General features: G+C 40.3%; 1 protein-coding gene across 2 annotated transcripts in view; it reads right to left on the bottom strand.

Annotated features, from left to right (window-relative positions):
* LOC122996964 (inositol polyphosphate-5-phosphatase A) overlaps window positions 1–21,525 on the bottom strand; it is a 148,125-nt gene extending 126,600 nt beyond the window's left edge. Inside the window, exon 1 of one of the 2 annotated variants that reach the window (XM_044372796.1) lies at window positions 20,997–21,525. In XM_044372796.1, the coding sequence (XP_044228731.1) occupies window positions 20,997–21,074 (78 nt within the window). In that variant the 5' untranslated portion in view covers window positions 21,075–21,525. The remainder of the gene's footprint in view (window positions 1–20,996) is intronic. The other variant, XM_044372797.1, reaches the window with a different exon arrangement.
* Between the last annotated feature and the right edge of the window lie 1,547 nt (window positions 21,526–23,072).

Genomic DNA, 23,072 nt, shown 5'->3' with positions numbered 1-23,072 from the left:
AAGGTTTTTAGTGGTGGTATTTAGACTGCTGAAGAATAACAAGAGTATTTCCCCACGACATGGCCCTGTAGCCGACCTCTCTGTATTATTTTCTGCTTCCATGAGTTACATGGGTACTCTGTATTTGAGCCCAACCCAGATAGGGTCACTGCGAACGGGGCATATGCAATTTCCTTTATCATTTTCCTTTTTTGGCGATTTAGGTTCACAGCTCTCATGACAAGCTTGAATAATTTCACAATCCACTTTCACAATTTTCTTATGAACTGACATCACAGAGAAGCGGTTGGGAAAGTGGTGAGGCTAGCCCACATTTCAGAGGACATTTCAAGTGTGTCATACATTTGACAGCATGAGGAGTTAATAACTTATTTTAGAGTTCAAAGACTGGCCTAGTGGCCATGTGGGTCATTTCAAAGACAGAGAGAGTGGGGAGAGAATTAGGGGTAGATGTGTCTTTGCCCACCACGGTACTGTGAGCTGAAGAAGTGTCTTTAATGAAAAGACTTTGATCCAAAGGAACATAAAATGTCAGTTCAAGCATTCACACATATTTTCTCTGTTTAATGAAGTCACAAGTGTGCCTAAGTTGTTTGATCTTTGGCACATGGTCTACTGTGACAATCTTGGATCTATGTGAAAAACTATTTACAGACTATAGCCATGCTAGTGGCCCTGTGATGCTGTATTTAGGCAAAGCAATGCTTTAAGTGAAAAATGCTAGCGTCAACAAGATAACGTGGTCAAAATAAAAAGCTAATTTTTTGCAAGTATAATGTTTACGGTATTAGTTAAGCATGTTAGCATGCAAACATTTGCTAATTAGCTCTAAACACAATGTACAGCTGGGGCTTGTGGGAATGTCATTAGTTTTAGTATTGGAGTATTGTACAAAGGGAAACTTTGATGCAATGATTGGGCTCGATGAAAACATTATAACAAATCATCCTCTGGAGACCATGAATGACTGAACTATATTTCATGGCAATCCATCTGATAGTTGTGGAGACTTTTCACTAAAAAAACAAAAATTTCCATCTCATGTTGGCACTGCGGGAAAAGTCAGGGGATCACCAAAGTCATTTGGCTTCATCTTCTGGGGACCATGAATGTCTGTGCAAAAATTTGTACCAATCCATCATGTAGATGTACAGATATTTCAGTGCATAAGTGAAATGCCGACCTGCTAATTGGGCAAGACGAAAAGTCAGAGGATCACCAGAGTCATTAGGGTTCATTCTCTGGCCACCATTAATACCTGTTCCAAATTTCCTGACAATCCATCAAATAGTTGTCAAAACATTTCACTATAAAACAAAAATGTCAACCTCATTATGGTACTAGAGTAAATGTCAGGGGATCAGCAAAGTTATTAGGATTCATCCTCTAGGGACCATTAATGCCAGTAAAAAATTTTATGCCGAGCCATAGTCGTTGAGACATTTCAGTCTGACCGCCAGACCATCAGATCAACATTGCCATCCCTGGAGCCAGACCTTTGATAAAAATTATGGCTAAAAATCCTTTAACTACATTCTGAAGACCAGTAAATTATCCAATATTCACTCTAAAATGTAGTAAATGCCTTGGAACTAAAAATATATGTTGTATTGGAGTATTGTACTGTACAGTCCTACCTGTCTTATTGTTGAAGCCAGCAGCAATACAACCAATCTAATTTGCTCTAATCCCAAGTGTGATTTTTTAAAATATTCACACATCTAGCCAAATATACTGAGAAATGAGGGTAGTCCAAGAATGGGATGACCCTCAAACATACACTGCTACATCACAAAGATGAGTGGGAGCTGTAATGTAGGCAGACACTGAAAACAACAATTCACCTGAGCAAATGCAAACACTTTTGGGCACAGCAGACTGCCAAATCTGAACACTGACCTGCCTCAGTTCTATTCCTATCCTCAAAATGATTCATTGTTTTCAAGCATTATTTCTCTGGAACAGCGTCCTTGCTGTCTGTCGGGCTACATCTCCCTTTAGAGTGCAGTGAGCTCCCGCCTCACAAAACACCTCATCAGTTTTACAGATGCAACCACCCGGGTTCCTATTTACTTCAGTCTGTTCCCATTCATCATCTGATATATCTAATCACGTCTCCAGGGCAGTCCTGTCACTCTCTGGTGACCTTCCAGCAACATAAAGGCATACAATAAGACAGGACGAAATGGGGAAACTGCACACAGTCAAACTGATACACACATACACATACACATACACACACACACACACACACACACAGGATAAGGACTGTAGACTGGTCATCATGAGAGACGCATAAACAGGAATTGAGAGACAAAGTTCTATGTAATCTCTCTGTTCCAGATGCTTAATTCATACAAACTCACAAACAGCCTTTGCCTAGACACACACCCTGTTGTCTCTGACAAAAACTAAACCATTTGAGCTAACTCAAACACCCTGTGGCAAAGAAACTTCACTGAGTCCAAGGGACAGATGCAAAACATTGTGTGCCCAACCTCACCTTCACCTCCCCTGAGGTGAAATGGACGTGGGAAACACACACTGGGCCTGCTCATGCACACTCACTCTGATATAGAGGGGTGGGTTAGGCCATAGGGACGTTCTTTTGACTCTTTTGACTCTGCAGCTAAGTATCACCTTTCTCACATCTGAGTTTATGGTAACCACAATAACCAAAAGTACTAGAGGAAGAAGAATGGCTGCATCTTGGTTTAGTGTGCTTCTCATTTTATCAAGTTTTATTTCTTCTAAAGGCTCCGTCAAACCAGCATTGAAAACGTCAACATTTTGCAGCAAAATCAGTTTGTTTTAATAGAATAAATAACAATTGTTTTCATTATGATTAAATAGTCGATTATTTTCTCAATTAATCAATTGTCTGATCAACAGTCCAAAACATAAAATATTAATTTTACAATCAAATACCAAATACTGAAACAACTGAGACACTAGAACTAGAAATTAATTAGTATTTTTGCTTGAAAAGTGGCTTAAATGATGACTAGTTGTTGTGTTGTTAAAATAGTCGTGGATTATTTTCTGTCTATCAACTAGAGAATTAATCATCTAATAGTTTCAACTCTAGAGGGAACAGGGAGCCAAGTCCAAAATGGAGGAGGCTATCATAGCTTATCATCTGTGTTGCATCATCTAGCTCTTAATCCTCTTCTGTTGGGAGTATAAACTGCTCCACAAAACAGGAATGGTTTTAAGCCATTCATGAGACAGGAGTCAATAGTACAAATACTGTATGTGTCTCTTGAATAAACAAGCTTGCTAATTGACATTTAGAAAGCTAGCTAGCTCGGATAGCTATTGTGAACATGACTGTGACCGACTAGTGCTACTAGCATGTTCCTAGCTGGCTAGTGCGTTAGCCATTAGCTCACCAGCTACAATAGTTCACCAGCTAGCCCTGTGAGTACTCCCTACGTCACACAATTCTGCTTCCACCAATTAACTTTGCTGCACTATTTTCTGGTGTGACTGGGCCTTATTGGTTGCAAGTAAGATCTTTTGAGTCTCATCAGGCATGTTTACTATGAACTAATGTTATTAAGATTTAATACAACTTTTTAAAAAGGTGTACAACATATTCTGGAAAATATATGTTTCATATTTTAATAAATTATAACAAATTTATATTTTTATTGAAGGTCTCTGAAGTGGATTATGGCTTTTATATGAGCCTGCCTTCAGAGTTTGACATGTTTCAGTAGAGCAATTAATCTCCTACAGTATAACTAGATAAAAAATCTGTTATCTAAGGACTATCAGTTCATTCCTGCCTGTATTTCCAATGGTTTGTTACAGTATTAGAATCAATCTTTGTGCTCATTTTGGTAATCAAAAGTTCATTCAAGGACACCAACAAGATTAAGTTATCTAGATCGGTTCATTTAATTTCAGCTTTTGTAAAAATCCATGAGGATGGGAGGATACTGTAGGAGACAAGGAGCCTTTAGGAGAAAGAGAGAATTCAGTGAACCTAGAAGTACCAAAGGTCAGCTAAGGGTCACATGTCATTTTACCCCCCATTTTCATGTGTCTTCATGTTTATGCATAAGCAGCTTTTTTTTTTTTTTAAATCCTAATATCCAGTGAGATCAACTACCTTGACAATGGAATTCTCAAGCACCAGTTAAAATTCCCACTGCTGATCTGGCATATCAGTTGGCCGGGGTTCCCACAGTCCTGCACTTGTTTTTCTAGTTGAGAAGAGGGAAGCAGAAAATATGAAAGAAGGGAAAGGCCAGACCCAGACCAGCTTCCCCGGCCACCTATCTTCTTGAGTGTCCCTTCACACACCACTTCACCTTGGCCAGCAACCAATCAGATAAGACAAAAAAAAAAAAAAAGAGTCACTTTTCCTTTCGCATTTCACTGTCACTATGTTTGGATACATGTATGCATGCATATATATGTGAGCACAAAGGAGAGAAAAAGCACTTCAGGCTAGTCCAATGCGCTTGACTAACTGCAGAGAATGCAGACATACAGTAGATTTCACTCCCCATGCACTACACTTGACCACCATTTCATCGAGAAACTGAGAACACACTTTTTCAGCATATTGAAACAGTTAACACACACTGGAGATTCACAGTACTGAAGCTGTGACTTGAGGCTAACTGTTAAGCAAGGTGTCATTTAAATTGACAAAATTCTGCTTATAAGCACACTTACTTCATCAAACTTGTGTGTGATCGGAGCTTAAAGGTTGAAAAACTGGACTAATGCATGACTGGACTGACAAACGTGCGGTGTGATGGATGCAGACCCTTTCTTATTTACACATAAACTCTTGATTCAGAACCAGTGAACAAACAAAGGCCTGCTGCTGAGCTGCAGCTCTGACTAGAGATGTTGCTATTCAGCAGGGCTTAGACTACCTGTGCTCATTTAAGCAGGAGCACTATGAATAGAGCTGTGTTTTTCAGCCATGAATCCTTGAGTGATGTTTTATCTTGCTGCATTACACAAACAACACAAAGGTACATTAATATGTTGAAATTCAATTATGTAGACTTGAAGTAAACTGGAATATTACACAGTATTCCGGTCTACTGATTACTAGGGGTAGTGCTCCAGATAAAGATGAGTGCAACAGAAGAATGTATCAACATAACTAGCGTCGGGGTGTAAAAATAAACTGCACACTGCCTCTAAAACAGATTCATATTCCTAGAATCCATATCCCTGTATCTCTGTGTTAGAGATTTGTAATGAAGATGTGCAACTTGAAGCAACAGCGAGCTAATAATTTTTAACTCATTTTACAAGACAGAAGCACAAAACAGATGCCAGACCTTGTAAACCCTTGTACTCTTTTGTGTCTGACAGTTTTATGTCTATTGGACCGCTTTAAATAGCCTAAGTACATGATTTTTTTTCTGCTGCCATACTATTTCAGTGGTACTGTGAAGCTGGGATATTTCTACAACCCGGCTGACACACTAAGCAAGGCTTGTGCAGGGACGTGTGTTTAAAATTTTTACTTACACAATTTAACAAGGTTTCCATCTGTCACACAGACAAAGCAAATACCTATAAAAGCTAAATGATGAGCATTAGCAGGTGAATAAATGTACTCTTTTTTTTTTGCAGCCGGCATTCGTCTTCCCTTTCTAACTAGCCTCTTTTCTGGCCAAATTGGGTAATAAAAATCTGTGAAGCAGGCAAGGTAGAGAAGATACCATCTGTTCAGCTGGTATGTGGACTGGTATCTCAGGGCTGGTCTGTCCCATGGAGCCCGAGAGACGAACGGACACTTGTGTGAAGGAGCGATGACAGGCTGCAGGCAAACGGCCAGGGCAACCCTTCACAAGTGTGTGTGTGTGTGTGAGCGTGTGTGTGTTTGTGTGTGTATACGGGCCAAATGTGAAGCCTTTTTCCTTTTATCTAAAACCTGTCAATCCAACCTCACCACTCAAATCACTGCTCAACTGTCCACTTTTCTGTTCAATGAAAACAATGTTACAAAGAACTGTTGCTGTTTTAGTGACAGATCTTCAGTTCTTTCATCAGTGACGCCAACTCAACCATCTGAAACATCTCTGATACAGCAGAGCTAGAGAAAGGAAAGAAACATCTATAATGAAACACTGACAGTGAAATTCAGAATGTGTCCCTAAGCAAAAAAAAGCATTATATACACAAGTCAAATCAGAACTTAACCCTTGAAATACTTGATCCCTACTTGTATTATTGTCTTCTATGCCAACTTCCGCTCTGTTTTTGTCACTGGAAGCGGTTTCCCTGGCCGGGAACCATGGGACCTTTTTCCTGACAACACCGTAAAGAAATAATAGGATGTCTTAGACAAAGATATTGTATACTTGTGGTTGAGGTCTATATATAGCCGCCAGAGGAGAAGCAGAAGTGGTGGAGAGGCGAGGGAGGGCTTGCATTGTTCGAGCTGTCCGCAGTGGAAACTTTACTGTCGGTAGTGGAAGACCAAGTGATAACCCTCAGCAAAGGCCAGGGGTGATAAGCTAATGAGAGGGACCCCCCACACACACACACACACACACACACAGGACTCTTCCGTACACATATGTGCTGGAAAACTGGCAAAGCCCCAGTGACAATTTCAGAAACAAAGGGGAAATCAGTGGGGAGTGGTCAAGCCCCCACCCAGCTGTTCCCGACTCAGCAGACAAATCAGCACAGTGCACAATAGAACTGCAGCTAGTCCTGCTTTTTAGCTTTAGTGTTGTGATCACTATTAATAAACACGATGTTCTGTTTCAATTATGGGAAACAATATCTCATTAGTATTTTTTTTTCTATTTATATGAAAATGTCTTTCCCTCATTTAATTCATTCCCATAATTGTCTGTTACTGTTGTCCTTATTTACAAAGACGATCATGGATTCCCACTTAATTTGTGAGTAGCTTACATATCAATTTAACATGCATACAGCTGGCACTTCCTAACAAAAGTCGTTGCACAGGATTTAAAAGGTAGGGTTGAACAATATATAGTTATTATATCAAAAATCACACAATGAAAAAGTGCAATTTTCAAATCACAAGAGCCCTGATTTTAATCATAACTTACATAATTAACAAGCTGTAGAAAGTCAAAGTATAAGCTGCTGGTTGTTTATTTCTATATAATGACAATGTCTCCAGTAAATTTTAAGTGGCGGTAGCTGACTGACTGCTAGCTTGGTAGCTCACCTTTTAAAGCTCTGAGTTTGGACGTTCAGGATTCAAAGCGACGGAGCAGCTTGTTGTGTCAGTCTGTGAAGCTAACGTTAGCTCGAGCAGCTACAGTGAAGAGATGTTTCATCATTATGTGTCAGTGTCACACTATCAGATAGACCAGACCAGCAGTTTGTCATTAATACAATAAGTGGTCAAATTTGCAATTGTTATCAGTTATTATGACACCACTTTTGGATGGCATGATTGTATCTGAGTGATGTGAAATATACAGATAATGTAACATCTTTATAAATATGAGCTCAATTGGTCAGTTCCTCTATAAAAACTAAGTCATCTTAATTAATGTCAACCACAAATACAAGTCTGCCGTTAAATTTATTTTAAAAAATGATCACAATTTAAATTGCAATGGCAATATTGCACAGTTAATAACAGCAATTAGATATTTACCACAACACATTAATCCCCATTTAATGCCGTCTACCTTAGGCCAGTTTTATGCTCTATGTAAGCAAAACAAAGGGCAATAAATTGGGTATTTCTCACAACAAATAAATGAAAAAAAAACTTGTGCCAACACTTATCAGTGTCAGTTTTTGGCTGATAATCGGGCTTAGGTACATTTCACTATTTTAGAATACAGTACTGATCTGATGATCAATATTACAAACAATTAATGTATTCAAAGTAGGCAACACTTCTGGGCCTTCATTTTCTCCAGAAGTGAGGCTGAGAGTGGGAGGACTAATGATGCAGTAATTAAAGCAGGCGCCAAGCTCCAACACTACAGCAGCTTGCTGAGGAGTAACACTCAATATCCCCCCACCCCCCCGTGCAGCTGGCCCTTTATTTGCATCTGAGGGAAGAAAACAACATGAGCATTTTGGATGCAGCACAACAACTGACCTGCAATAACCACAAAACAAATATTTCCAAGTATTGCTTACACAGCTCTACAGACAGCTTTCCACACCGTGCTTTCGCAAGTACATTAAGCTCAAATTTGTGTGTTAGTGTGTGTGCTCGAGTGCGTATTATATATTGCACTCAGTGCATATCTTGGCTTGCCTAAAATGGGAACCGAAGGGTGTCAAACAGTCAAATACTGATGTTCATTGGGAGGGAGTTTTCCATTATGGCTTAGCAAGTTGTTGAGAGAAACCAGACGCAGTTCTCGGTGATAGAGGATATACTTTTAAGCAATGAAACACTCTGATTAATGCACGCACAAAGTTTTTAATTCACCAAAAATGTGTGTTCGTGACCAAATCACGGTCGATATTTATAGCAGCATAGCATACAGTAATACCATCCAGGTGCTCAGACCAACAACATGACTCCGGAGCAGGAAAACCGAACGCAAGAGTCTGGAGGAAAAGTGTAGTCATAAGCGTAGTCAGTACCAGGCCCTGCTTAATGACTTGGCCAGACCAGCTAGTACATTTTCAAGCTGGGGCCACGGTGGAAAAAAAACAATGGCCATAACAGGGAAATATTCACCCACCGACTGTACGTGGAGCTGAGACAATAAGCACTCTCCATCAAAGGCTTAGGGTTAAATAAACACCCGTCCTGCTGGGAATGTGTGGTTGAGTGTGTATGGGAAAAAGATAAAGGGAACTGGTGAGTGTAGAGGTCTCTGCGGGGGATAAAGGGAGCGAGAAGAGAGAAGAAGTGCAACAGTAAGAGAGCCTTTTTCTCTCTGGAATCGTAACACGGGTATATGCAAAGAATCTAGACTACAGCTTCTTATCTGGTGAAAGCCTGCAGGTGAAAACTTGCTAATAATCTTCTTCCCCCGAGTGACCAAAATGAACAGTTCTGTCTAACCTGCATAACAAGTTAATCAGAGCATGTCTCAGAGGACTTAACAGAGGAGGACCTGACATGCGACTCTTATCATATGCCCTTCAGATATGTGAGCAGACTTATTTTTTTGTAAGCTGTACGTTTGTAAGGAGAGTGAAATTATTCAAATGAGGATTTTTCGGTGGCAATGGCACACAGAGAGTAAAGTCAGCTCACAAGAATTTAGAAGAAAGACAGGAGGATAGTAATGTCTGTATGTCAGTCAGTCAATTTGTTTAAAAAAAACCATCAGTTGGGTTTAAGGCGCAATTTGCCCTCTGTCATATCTAAATCTAAGATGATAGATGAAGCTTCTTCATAGTGTTGGGCGATATGACCAAAATATCACATCCTGATATAGGTCATTTCATATCCTGATAACGATACCTATGCAGATATAGCACATTTTAAATCAACGAATAAATAGTTGGTTCGTGCAAATGCATAACTGGTGATATGGATTGAAGTGCAGTAGATACGAACTCCATTTAAAAGGAATAGTTCGCCACTTTTGGGAAGCACATCTAGCATGGTTCTGTTCCAAAGATTTAAATGATGTCACAGTACAAGTTGCCAAGTTTGGTACCATCGTGCCTGTTCAGAGATCTATGCTAAAAACCTGCGCTCACAGACTGGATCTGGCAACTCTTGGACAGCAAATAAGCACACTGTTGAATTATTTCTTCAACAATGTGCTAATCTACAAGTAAAAATCTAAAAAGTTTGATCAGTTTCAGGGCCAGTTCCTCAATATCAAACCATAGATTTTATTTTCACCTATCAAAGTCAGTCAAACATGTGTGCAGAGCAAAATCTGCTGATTAACAGGCTAAAATATGCAACTTATTTTTCATTGAAATGTCATATTTTTTTAGTAAACAATGCCATCTTGTATCAGCTCAACTGTAGCAGTGTGTTAGGACAGACAGCCATTCACTGTTTTACTTGGACTTTTACTGCAGTCAAATAGTTCAGACTGTATTGGCTGAAAGTTTGAGAACAGACAGAACAATGGCTATAAATAACAGATGCATTCAAATTATGTTGTCTCACAAAAAGGAGACCAATAAAATTATCTTCTGGGTCTTACAAAGCCGCAACGGCGAGTTTGCTTTCACACAGCCAAATCTGGGTTGTAAAGAGAAAACACAGTCTATGGATCAGATTACTCAAACAATTCTTGTTTAACATGATAAAGTCATTTCTGGAATAACTGCATTGATAGTGACGGACTGCTGAGGCTATAAAAATACCACAAAAAGTCAGTAGAAAATCCAGTCTTGCAAAGCTATCCCTTCCATTAATCCAAACTGTAAAGACATGTGATCTCTGTGACCAACATAAAATTTTCTACAACTTTTTTTTTTTTTTTCAACAAACCCTGCAGCTGCTGGTGAGCTATCTTGGTGTAATGTGGTGCAAAGCAGGGAGGACAGACTATCTCAAGGCCCTGCTTCTACGACAGCGCGGGTAGGCGCGGAGCCACGGCTCCTTTATTTAAGAAGTTTGGCTTCTGTGGAGATAAAAGAGGTATGAGCACTTCTGTAATCATTCAGTGTGTGTGTGTCACTCCCCTGCAGACTGTGAGAAAACACAGCAGGACGGAGAGAATAGCATGTGCGTGTGTTCATGTGAACGTGTGACTATAACAAACACAGTAAGAGGTGTAAAACCCACATCATCGCTACAGGTTCTATGTAAGTGAAGTGGACCGTAGATAAAAAAAATCTAAGTGGACGGGCAGCCTGCTGTTGCTAAGCTAGCTCTTTAAAAACACACACTTTGGGTTTACAAGATGAAAGTGAGCCAAATTCCTTTGATAAACACCGCTGACGCAAGCTCCAATACTGCACATAAACTGTGCACAGAAACTCCAGGTATAAACACCAACAATTTCATGACACACAGTTAAAAACATAATCTGCAGACGATCCAAAAGTCTTAACCTCGGAAAAGTTTGACTTTACTTGTTTTTTTACTCTGTACAATGTGTTTTTAGATAAAATCATTCAAGTGAGAAAGAAGGTGTGAACTTTCCGACCACATCAATATGCGAACGGAGGAAAAAAAAGTCTTATTTCTCATCATGTAAGGGTCCGACCATCCATGTACAACACGGTTCATTAAAGGAGCCGAAACTCCGTTAAAACTACCAACTGAAAACTTGGCTGTATTATCATGTACTTGCATTACACATATGTGTGCAGAGCCTTCCCTTTTCTCAGAATGTGAAGTTTTTGACTTTCTTACACCACAGCATTGCATCATGAGGGTGGGATTATTTCAAAAATGATAAACAAACTAACACTGCACTTCCCTGTGCTCAAGACTGCAATAATGCATGACCATTGAGACACTTGCAGAAAAGGTTCTGGTAAAGAAGCATCAGCTGTTTGCAGGATTTTAAAGTCCACATAAAAACACGTTTTCTGACTTACTCCTAGTCGTGGCCTTACAGATACTTTTTGATTTCGTGACAAGCTTTTAAGGTATTTCAAACTTGAGACCTATGCAAGGGGAATTCCATTCATCTTCATTATACCAGGGTGTCAACAGAAATCTCAGAAAGATATCTCAAAACATCCGAAGGTAAGAACAAACCTGTCTGATTGGCTAGATATAACCACTGAAGAAAAAGAAAGTCAGAAAATGTCTTTTTTTTGTGATTTGGGTGAGTTTGGGTTTGAACTTAATGCATGCTGAAGACAAACTTTAACAGCACAAGTACATCATAATATATGAACATAAGTGCACATCAATATTGCTGTAGCTTTTGGTATTAACCCTCTCCTTCATTATCTCTCATTTTACCCTATTAGTTGAATGTGACACAAGAACTGAAAACATTGTAGATACACTCTTCTTCAAACACAATGAATGACGCAACAGACAAACATGTCTGGACGTGGAGGTAATCCACAGTGTGTATTCTGTCTTCAGGTAACTTCTCTCTGCATGTCAGCTAGCATTCAGCTGCTGAAGCGTCATGGCTCCGAGGCTACGGGGCTGTAACGCTGCAGCAACATGAATGCACTATTGGCACGGTATCACCGTATCAGCCCTATATGTTTACAAGCACGGAGCTCTCTGTGCTTAACCTGATACTCAAGTAACCTATTTTTGTGTTGATGTATGTACTGTAAATGTCACGAATGGCTTAGAATAACCCAGTTATGGCTCACACATGAGAAATCAGGTTAGGATGCCTCATTTGCTGCCGTAGTAAACAATTTACGGCTGGTTCTGAAACGCTTGACCCTTTTTATGGTTGTCAGTGTTGCCCTGATGCTATGTTTTGATGTCAACAAAAAGTGGCAGCAAGCAGTACTAATTAAATAGTACACCAATAACTAATTTAGAGCTCTACATAGCTTCCTGTCTTTTGCGTGCGATGTTATTTACTCCAGCAAGAGTTGACTGTTACCTCCTGTACAATTAACAGATATAGATGTCATATGAAACCAGTCAGAAAGATCCTCAACGTCAAGTGTTATTTGATGTAATCTATGTCATCTCCTCTGTGGCTGATATAACTGCAACAAGTTGAACATGACTGAACACGATAAGAAACGACAACTTGATACTGGGGGCGACCGAACCCCGACTCGTTGTCTCACCAGGCAATCTTATGAATGAGTGCTTGGCTTCATCAGTGGGATGGGTGGGGAATGGGGGGAGGGGGGGTGGGGGGGGGTGTCCCTCTCTGGCTTTCCCATCCTGGATAATTATGGCTCTTGGAGTGAACCCAAGCTTCCCTTGCTCCGCATCGACACTCCCACCCTTATCCCAGTTTCTTATCTGTGTCCAATGGGGCCTGGCTGTTCATTGTCCCATTCTGCTCACATACACATGCACACATTCAATTAAATCCTCCTGAGCAAGGGAGGTGGGGGGTGGGGGGGGAGGTCAGTGAACTCTGGAAAAAGTTGTTGACCCACTGTAAAGTCCCTGTCTCGTGTTATATATTACAGAGAGAGTCAGTGTGTACGTCTGTCTCCGGAATCACATATATGTCTGTGCATGCGTCATTTCCCCCGAGAGACCTCCACTGTAAACTCCCCTGTCTGGTTCTGAGTGACTGCTTATTTTGCCTGGTAAGATCAACAGCTCAGGCCAGCCGGGGGGGACAGATGGTTCTCCACATCAGCAACATAATCATTTCCACACCTCTGCTGATTTGGGCCTAAACAGACTCTCCTGCTCTGTGTTGTTCCTGGAACATGGTGACCTGACTCAGCACCTGGGAGATACAGCTCAGGAAAAACAGCCTGATAAGCTCTGTGTACAAAGACGATACAGTGCAAACAAACAGGAGGATAAAATGATGTCATACCCTCAATAATTCATTGCAATGTGTACGAGGCCACATTGAGTAGTAGTGTGAAATCTCTGATTTTACCAGATAACATAAGGTTGTTGAATTTCCTAAGTTGGATTAAAGTCTGGCGTGAATCACATGGAGCATCTACAGTACAACCTCAGCTCTGTCCAGTTTTGGAAATATCAGCGACCGAAACAACAACTCAAAAACAGAAAGATGTCAGAGCTCAGGTTTGTCTGAGTGAGGTGACCCGAGACTTCCAAGAGAGCCTTGAAGCAATTTGTGTGCAGTCAGGAAGCAATATGACTAAAGAAAGGGAAGTGGCCATGAAAAATATACATTTAAAAAAGCAGAGGACCACCATGCACACATCCATACAGGGGGTGGGTCAACATCCACACATCTTCACGAAATATGCGATTTCAGCTGGTAAACTGTTGTGGCTGGTGTGCTAGCCAGTGAAGAACATGCTAGCACAAGTCAGTTTTCTCTGTACTAAGCATTTAACTGCACCCCGGGATTCTCTGCTCTCAGGATTTTAGATCATTTCATGAGTTAGTGAAGAGCTCCAAGCTCAATAAGTTCACACAGTTAATTCAAAAGACATATTTGGACCACTGATTCCTGTTTTTTAACTGGGATATAAATTATTCCTCTTTTATTGAGCAGTATATAGCTTCCTCCATTTTATACTCTCTGTCCCAAAGTGGAACTCAACTCAAAAAATTTGAGCAGATTTACTTCACCCCCACGGGCAAATCCTCTGATCACAGCAATTCAAATGAGATTAATTACATTTCCCGTATTAAATGATGGTGTGACCGGGCCTTTACAGTCGACAAAGCTTCATATGTCTGGAATTCCTATAATTGCTTATCAATGGAATGATTTCATTAGAAGTTTGTGGTTTTCCCAATTATTTCAGATGAACACTATAAATTTAAACCTGCCACTGCAAAACAGCTGAAGATGAAAGTGGCGATGTCGACAGAAAACTATTACTCCTTAATAAGATAAACGTTGCCTAATTATTTTCCAAGAAATTTTGTTGAAGCTAACTTGTTGACTGTCCTGCTGTTACAGCGACAGGCTGTAACAAGTCAGTGAAGTCTGGCATACATTCCATCATTAGAGTGAGTGGCTGTGTGAAGACAACCCAGACCACTGAGTTACCTCTCAGAACAGGGAAAAATATTATCCTGGAAGGACATAATCTTTCACCCCTAGTGACAGTCTGGAGTCTGTGCAGAGTGGCCTACAGCTGCAGGGCTTTCCTCTAGACTTTAACACTATCATACAGGCGACAGTTTTCCACTTCCAAAATGAGATTTTCATGCAAATCATCACACACACACACAACAGCATACCACATGCAAAACATGTTGTCTGAGAGTCTGATTCACAACATTTATGAAGCAATCTCATTTTGTTGTGCATTATGCAAATAGGTTTCATTTTAAAATCAAAGTATATTGACAGGGCAGGGAATTATACTGAGATATTTTTCTAATATCTTGCATTTTTATTATACTTTTTTGATAAAATAAGGCAGTAATAAAGAATTTAAGATGATAACCGAATGTGAATACAGTATGTTTGAATGCCTTTGGCTTCCCGATGCCTGCTGGTGGCAGCTTCCAGCTCTTTCCAACATCTTTTCCTTTTGAAATTCTAATTCCCTGTTATGACAGGATGGAGGAGGGCAGAGCAGGGAGAACACCAAAATAGCATCATCTGATCTTTCTTTCATAAACTTTTCCACTCCTGCAGCAATACACTGGAACAGAGTTTGGCAGAGGACGAAAAGCGAAATCAAGCTGTCGGATGAAGTATTTAGTCACAGTCTCTGCTGTTGAGCTTCTCCTCATAAAACCTGAGCTAAAACATGGAGTGTTGGACACAAACTAAAGACTTGATTTTAAGAATAAAGCTATTCTCACATCATTAGCTTTCTCCATTTCAACTTCTTATCGGCACAGCATCACGTCTGGGATCACATTTTTGAACTTCATACATTGCTGCTATTGCCAACACTGTAACTACAAACGCTGCATGCTCAATTACATTATTCAGTTAAGGAATTCACTACCAACAACCATGTGACTATAAGCTAAATATAGTTTCCTGAGTCTATGCTGGCTGCAGTAACATCTTTACATGTTTATAAGGAAAATACAGTTTGGCCGCACTGCTCCTCTCCACTAATGAGATGCAGAGGACTGAATTTTGTAATGACAAACACAAATGAAATGCTTAAAAACCACCAAAAAAAACACATTGTGTAATAGTCATTGAAGACAGGGAGCAGCGTATGCACAGCTTCCAGGTTTGAGGACACAGTCAGGCAGGTATTTTTTCCTGCTCTGTTCTATCTTTAGTGGTGTAAATATGGCAGCTCAGTGGGGTCCAAGCAGTGATAGCCTGAGCTAATGAGCTGTCAGTGGACAGGAGAGGGAGAAACAGAGGGAGTAGGGGGGGGGGGGGGGGGGGGGGGGGGGGGGGGGAGACATGATGAAAAATAAGTTGGAAAACAAAACCCACAAGGGGGGCTATTCATAGTAATCCATTGCATCACCATATGGTCATTTTGGGCTTGGCAAACAGGAGGTGTATGTAATCAAAAACAGAGTGGTTGTAATCAAAAGGAAACCACAGCCAGTGACCGGTGTTTACTGCAGTGGAAGCACTTGAGGAGAATGTAGGAACCGTCATTAGAATCATAGGAACAGAGAGGAGTCATTGTCTTCCAAAACATCTCATCGGCTTACATCTACAGCTATAAAAGGTAGTAGGAGAGTTGGCATCAGTTTGTCAGATTTTAATCATTTGGCTTAATCCATCGGAGCTTTCCTCTGGAAAATCTCCAAAAGTCATGATATGATCTCTCTATTACTGTCAGCGAGCCAGCCTGAGTTACCACCACACAAACACATGGCAGAGCGGACAAGAACACTCACATCACACCTATACTTTGTTGTGTTTGGACCAAACCGTAGTAGGAAAGTTGACTTTTTTTGCTGGGTTCATTTAGGTTCATGCTGCAGAGCTGCAAGCAAACCGAGGCCTGTAAACACAACTGACAAAGACTCATAAGTGGCTCATTCACTGGACTGAGCTGTGGTATCTGTGGTAAAGTTCTGAGTGGTGGAGGAAGTTAAATCAACTGGATTCCAGTCCCTGCAACTTAAGTGAAGCATGATGGACGCATCTGCACAGGCTTGTCTGTGATATATTTTCTCAGATGTTCATGCCAGATAAGGAAAACATGAACATTATCGGAATATGAGAAAGCAACCCAGGTGGCAGCTTGTGCTCGACACTTAATTGTTTGTTGAGTTAGGTTTTCCATGGATGAATTTCAACCACTGAATTTTACACTCTGGAGTCATTTCCTGCTTCTTTGTTGGTACAGTAGATTACATTCACACTTCAAGAACTACACCTCCATCCTCTTGTAAAATAACAAAAGCTGCACTGCACTGCAGGCGTCATGGTGTGGTTATTTGGTGACACCCAAGTCCAGTAAGATCCCACCTGGTTAAACAAACCGAACTACAAAGGAAAACACGTAAGAGCTCTTCAAACTGTTTTTAAGTGAAACATGCCCATGTATTGGCATGAATTTCCAACTTAAGTTCAACTCAGCTGTAACGGTTAGCTAATAAAGACTCATATCTATCATCAGCTTTGTCTGGTCTTCAGTGCTTCACCACAGGTCTGCTACTGAATGACATGTTTTGATGAGGTTTGTGAGATACCACCGTGGCATTTCAAAGAATCGCCTGGATCAAGCAAGTCATTCACAACCTCATTAACTTACTTATAACTATCTAGGCTATCTTTCCTGTGGTGGATGTTAGCGGGCATGACAATGTCAGACAGCTGACAGTTAAGCAGGATAATTAATCAGCTTCATCTACTGTACACTGAACTGTGAGTTAAAGGCTGACTTTAGATCAGGAATCCTGCAGAACCCATGGGATTCCTGCAGTGTCTTCCCACTGTGTCTTGAGGATGGGAACGGATGATAAAGTCAAGCCTGGAGAGAAGATATCCTGAGGCTTTGGAGGACTTAATGTATGTTATAACTTCACTATCGCCTGGGAGCCTTTTAATATGCAGAAACTGTTTCAGCACAGCATTTATCATTATTATCATTATTTGCTCAACATAAATTGAGAAAATCTGTTACCCAGGAGGCAGATTTTGAGCTCCATCAGTGAATTGTCAAAAGCTCAACAAAACTAAACATGAGAAATGCTGTATTTGACTGAAACTGGATAACACTACAAGTAACAGAATCAGGACAGAATCTGATGGGAATAAATAAATCAAGACCAGACAGAAGTGGAAGAAAATTTCGGTCATGTATCATCTTCTACTGTGTGTGGTGATTCAAGTGTAGTACAGTTACATCAGCCTCTTGCTGCTCCCTTAAAAGCTGAACCTTGTTGTGTTTGAACTGACCAGATGACCAACTGCAAAACTTAAGAAACAAACAATCCAGCTCTCAGCTGGAGGGGTTACTTTACCTTTAAAAAACACAAAAGTAAGCATGGGAGACTCAACAAAAAGCAAATAAAGGTAAACTCTTGAAAGCCATTTTAAACACGGGGGAGAAAACAATGTTTTCCATCATAATTAGATTGACAGAGAGCCAGATTGAAAGACTGGAAAATGGCTTAGGCTTGAGAGTGACTGTTTGTCTTCTGCTTTAGATACTGTTCAGACAATAACTAATAACTGGATCAGGATAATAGCCAAATGGGCTGGATGGAGATTATTTGCCATAATGAATAACAGTGTGAAAGGAATAACCAGAGCAGTGTTATGAGGGTAGAAAAATACTGAGTCATCTAACTGCAAAACAGCGTCTCGGAACAACATTATTGTGTGACTAAATAATTACAGCAAGGCACTGAGACCGGCTGAGACAGAGGTTCTATTCCCTGCTGTTTGTGGGCACAGTCCGGTCCTTTAATGTGTTTTGTATGTTAAAAATACATTGATACTGTATGTTTATTTAATTTGCTCATATCCTGACCTTAGACCCTAGTATGGGTCCAGCTCCAGTGAGACCTTACAGTGATCCATGATGCAGCTCGATAGCTTCTTTCATTAGATCCTACCTGCTTCTTTCCAAACCCCACATCCCCAATTTGTCTGCCTGGTGCCCAAATGGTGATAAAAAATTCTCAGACTTTGGAAAGCTCCCTCCAGAACCATAGAAGACATTATGCAACTTTCACTGGCTATGTCCTGACATGATGAATAAACTGAACTTAGTGTGTAAAATCAGTGAAGTGCTCCTTTCAGTTTATTGTTAAACTTAAAATTATACAGATAAAAAGATTCAAAGTGTATATGAAATCTGGGTAGTAGCAGTAAGTCAAGTCAAATTTATTTATATAGCTCAACATCACAAGATGCTTTGAAATTTATACAACATCCTCTATCCTGAGCAACTCAGATCAACTCTGATAAGGAAAAACTCATAGACATGCAACAGATGTTGTGTGTAGCAGTAAAGGCAGCAGTTCTGGACTAACGGCAGTAAAGTAATAATGTTAGTTGAATCTAATTTCTTCAACTCTTCAAATGCAGGAGACGATATAGGGTTTCAGGAGGCGGCCAGTTTCAGTAAGCTTAGGACGCACTGACTTTCAGAACAAACTGAGTGAGTCGGACTGACTGTGTCCACTGTGCTCTCTACGCGCTCCAAATTTTATCTGCGTCACTCCAATCTAAACTTTAAAACCCGAGGCGTCAAGCTCCCAGGGGCACGACAGTATGACAACGCCGCCCAACATCATCAGATCCTAAATGCACCCATCAGTCGCTGACATTTGTTCAGAGCTGTCTTATCCTGTCATTCTATCTCCCTCCTACACCTTCAATCAACAGGACGGAAAAAAAAAAAAATCTGTGTATATTTTATGCTAAAGGTTTGAATCGCTACTTGCAGAGTGGCACTCCTTGTTCAAACACACCACAACTGTATGTTAAGAGTGTGTTTACATTTGTAATGGCTATAAACACAGAAGCCTGCAGCCGCAGAAATCAAGCTCTATGAGATGACATGGGAATATATGTCCAACTTTATCGGGGTCTCGTTAGGCCACCATAACACAGAATCTTTTCATCTACATAAGATCTAAATTTGGAGACGGCGTTAAAAGCATTCCACAAAGACTTCATTCAACTTTCATATGCATCAAAAAGGGGAACCAGCACACTGAAGACTATAGACTCATACTAAATACAATCAGCACATCTACTCATAGAAGGAAACACGCTATAATGTGCATTTTGACTCAGTCTGTTCAAAGTCTGGTGGAGCAAAAAAAAAAAAAAATTCCACGAGACACCCAAAGCTGGGCGCTTGTGAGAGACAGGCTATTTATAGGCTTACTCCAGAGAGGGAAACAGCTCTTCCCTCATGTTTGGGATCAGCACTTCACACGGGTGAAAGGAAGGGGGGGGAAGAGGGAGACTCACCATTGACACAACACTGAAAGTGACACAAAGTGTTTAAACTTGAAACATTTAGTCAACATATGAGTTACACTTTCCACCCTAATTTAGTGCCATCAGATACCAAGCTACAGCCTAAGATAGAAGAAGGAAAGAGTCCAAATTTATGATAACAGCTACAGATAGCATTCAACAGCATGCACAGGCACTCCTTAGGAGACCTGACACACCTATTTTTACACAGAACATGGTTTTGCTTTCTTCAGCCAAACAAGTGTGTTGCTTTAAAGTGACTATTCAAATACTGCTTGCTCTTATAATGGTGCAAATAGGACATTGGTGCGTGTGTGTGTGTGTGCAGCGTCAGTTTTTATCATAACACACACTACTCACAGCTTACGAAATATCCTGCGTCTTGTGTTCAGTGAGATACTACAGGGCAGCCATGACATGAATAAAAAAATTAAGTGGAAGGTGTCAAAACATCAGTTGCCCCACTCTATGTTGCAGAAAAAAAACTGTCATGTGTAATGAGTGAAGTGCTTCTTATCTAATATCTTGTCTTGTGAAACTGTTGTCAACAAAGAAAAAACTAAAAAAAAAGATATGCAACCACTGATATCAGTAAAGATCTATTACACTTTTAGCAGTATATTGTTTGTACTGCTTTTTAAAACTTACACAAGTTTAACTGTATTGTCTGTGATGCATACAAACATTTTACATCAGCCTAAAAGGTGATTGTACTCTGCAAAGGTCAAGAGCTTCTGCACACTTGTAGTTAAGGTTGGATATATGACAACAACTGGATCTTGTGTTGGTCATGTTAACACTACAGTAGTGATACAGGTGATGACCAGTGCTCATATCTTTACCCAGCCATTCATACAGGACAGGCAGAAAACATGAAAGAAAAAGTGGGTCATTGCATATGTAGAATACATAGGTTTTAACACATGGAGCTAGCATGTGTCTTTATGGTTATTATGAAAGGCCCATGTGTTCATACATGAGAGTATAGGTGTTCAGGCGAGTCGTGACCAGCTGAGACGTTATTTAGCATCATATAAAGGAGTTAACTGTGTGTATAAAAAAAAAAAAAAAAAAACAATTACAAGCACAACACTGGTGTAAACAGACAGCTGACAGACAGCGTGTATCAACGGGGAAACTCACATCCTCGAACAGGGATCCGACGTTGGCGGTCACCAGCAGTATTCCTGTGCCCTGCGCTGTTGTCAGCTTCCCTGCCATAATTCTCTCTCGCAGGTGGGTCGGGGGACTTGAACAGCGCACTTTACAGGTAAGAAGCGGAAAAAACAAACAAACAAACAGGAGCCGGCGAATGTCTCACGAAACTGGTTAGAACACTGAGAATTTGCGACTGAAGCCGGGGTTGAGGCGGCTCGGCTGGAGCATATTTTTCAGCAGTGGCCGCGCATCTACTAGGAGTTGCTTTGCAGTAGAAGGTCCGTTTGGCGGCGGCGGTTAGCGTGCTGGTGCTCTCGTGCTACTTTTTCACGTTCAGAGCCATCGTAAAAGTTTCCGTTTTAATCCACGGCGAGTGCTTGAGGGCTCTGGCTCATTTCAGCGAGGAGTGTTTCCCCAGCTTTGTGCAGTGTAAAAAGTCTCCCTCCTAAAGCAGGACTCTCTGCCAGGACCATTGCCTTCACTGTTTAGAGAGGATAGGCTGGAGTCCTTCACTGCTCTGACGTCACCGTGCCAATGGAAACACGGGGCTCTCTTAAAGGGCCAGCGCACCGTAAACACAGCAGCTCCCCTTCTCACGTCACGACGTCCATTATCGGACACAGCTGGGCAACCCCACGGTCTTTTTCAGTATGTCCACCACTTATGTTGCCTGCAACTGGAAATTAAAGATCCCCTCCAAACATGTTTTAAGATGTATATAGAAATGCTCTACTTTGAATAATAATTTGTCTAATATGTTTTTTTTTCACAAAAAAGCTCAATTATCTTGTTGAAATCCTTAAAATTACATCTACCCTTTCTCCCCCATTAATAATTCTAGAATATACAAATATGCAAATATTTTTCATTTCTGAAGTTTAACTGTTGGACACAAGATGTCTCCTATTTCACTGTAGAGTCCATTCTCAGTGTTTGTGCACTGGAGACTTCAAGTTTCCATATTATACTTGTGTGAGTTGAATGTTGAACCACAACTGGCTTACAAACTATTTGTGATGTCACAAATCCTGCTCATAGACCCATCTACTGAAATTGGAGACACTGTCACTTTCAGCAGATGAATGTGAAAACAGTCTTCTAGTGTCAAACTCTGCACATACATCATTCTACACAGTGAAGCTCAAACATCCAACTGTAGGAACAAAAAGAAGGACTTTAAGCAACTGTCTTATTTACATAAACTATTTCTATTTTTCTTATAATGGACAACAATACTCCATGTATTTGAATTAAATCTACATGTTAATGGCATGGGCTGATGGAGTGCTTTCCATGAACGGGTTAAAATTATAGAAGCAACACTTTCAATGAACAGCTTCAAGGTTCAGAGACATACATACAACAATGTAACCTCTTTGTCATGGCATACTTATCCATGAATCTCACTGATGCCATGTGTCCTTGAGGATGCCACAGGCATGGTTTATATCTGACACAAGCAAACACGAGCTTGTTCATCCTTCATGTAGAAACAACTGAACACATTCAGTTGAAATTGCAATTGCAGGACCACATTGAACCACTGATGGATTCCTTTTTTTTCACTGAAGAATGGTCAGTACCACTTTTTTCTTTTTGTTTGCATTTTCTCTTCTTAATTGGATTTTAATGGTAATTAAATTTATGGGAGAAAGACAGCAAACATACAGAGTTGTTGCACTGTCCTGGGTCAGTTTAAAATTCATAATGTCTTGTTTAAAGCTGGTATCCATTATGTTATGTTTTGTTTGTTTGTTTTTCGCTAAACTGAAATATCATCTGTGAAATAGAGTCATCCAAATCATCTAAAAAATTGTATGCATCTATGCTTTTGAGATCAACTTGTCAAGTTTTCAGTTTTTCAAGTCTATTTGATAGACAGGTGATAGCCTAGCATTAAACAAATTAACCACCACACATGTTTTTTTAAATGTCAGAATCAACAGATATGCCATTTTCACAGTAGACATTTTGACATGTTACAGTAGGAAAGGCACAGATGTAAATAATAAAATTAATGTTTCACTTACGAGGACACTTGAATATAACAGTCATTGTTAC

Source organism: Thunnus albacares, chromosome 14 (genome assembly GCF_914725855.1).
Source record: "Thunnus albacares chromosome 14, fThuAlb1.1, whole genome shotgun sequence".
NCBI lineage: Eukaryota > Metazoa > Chordata > Actinopteri > Scombriformes > Scombridae > Thunnus > Thunnus albacares.
This window is presented reverse-complemented; position numbering and strand designations above follow the sequence as displayed.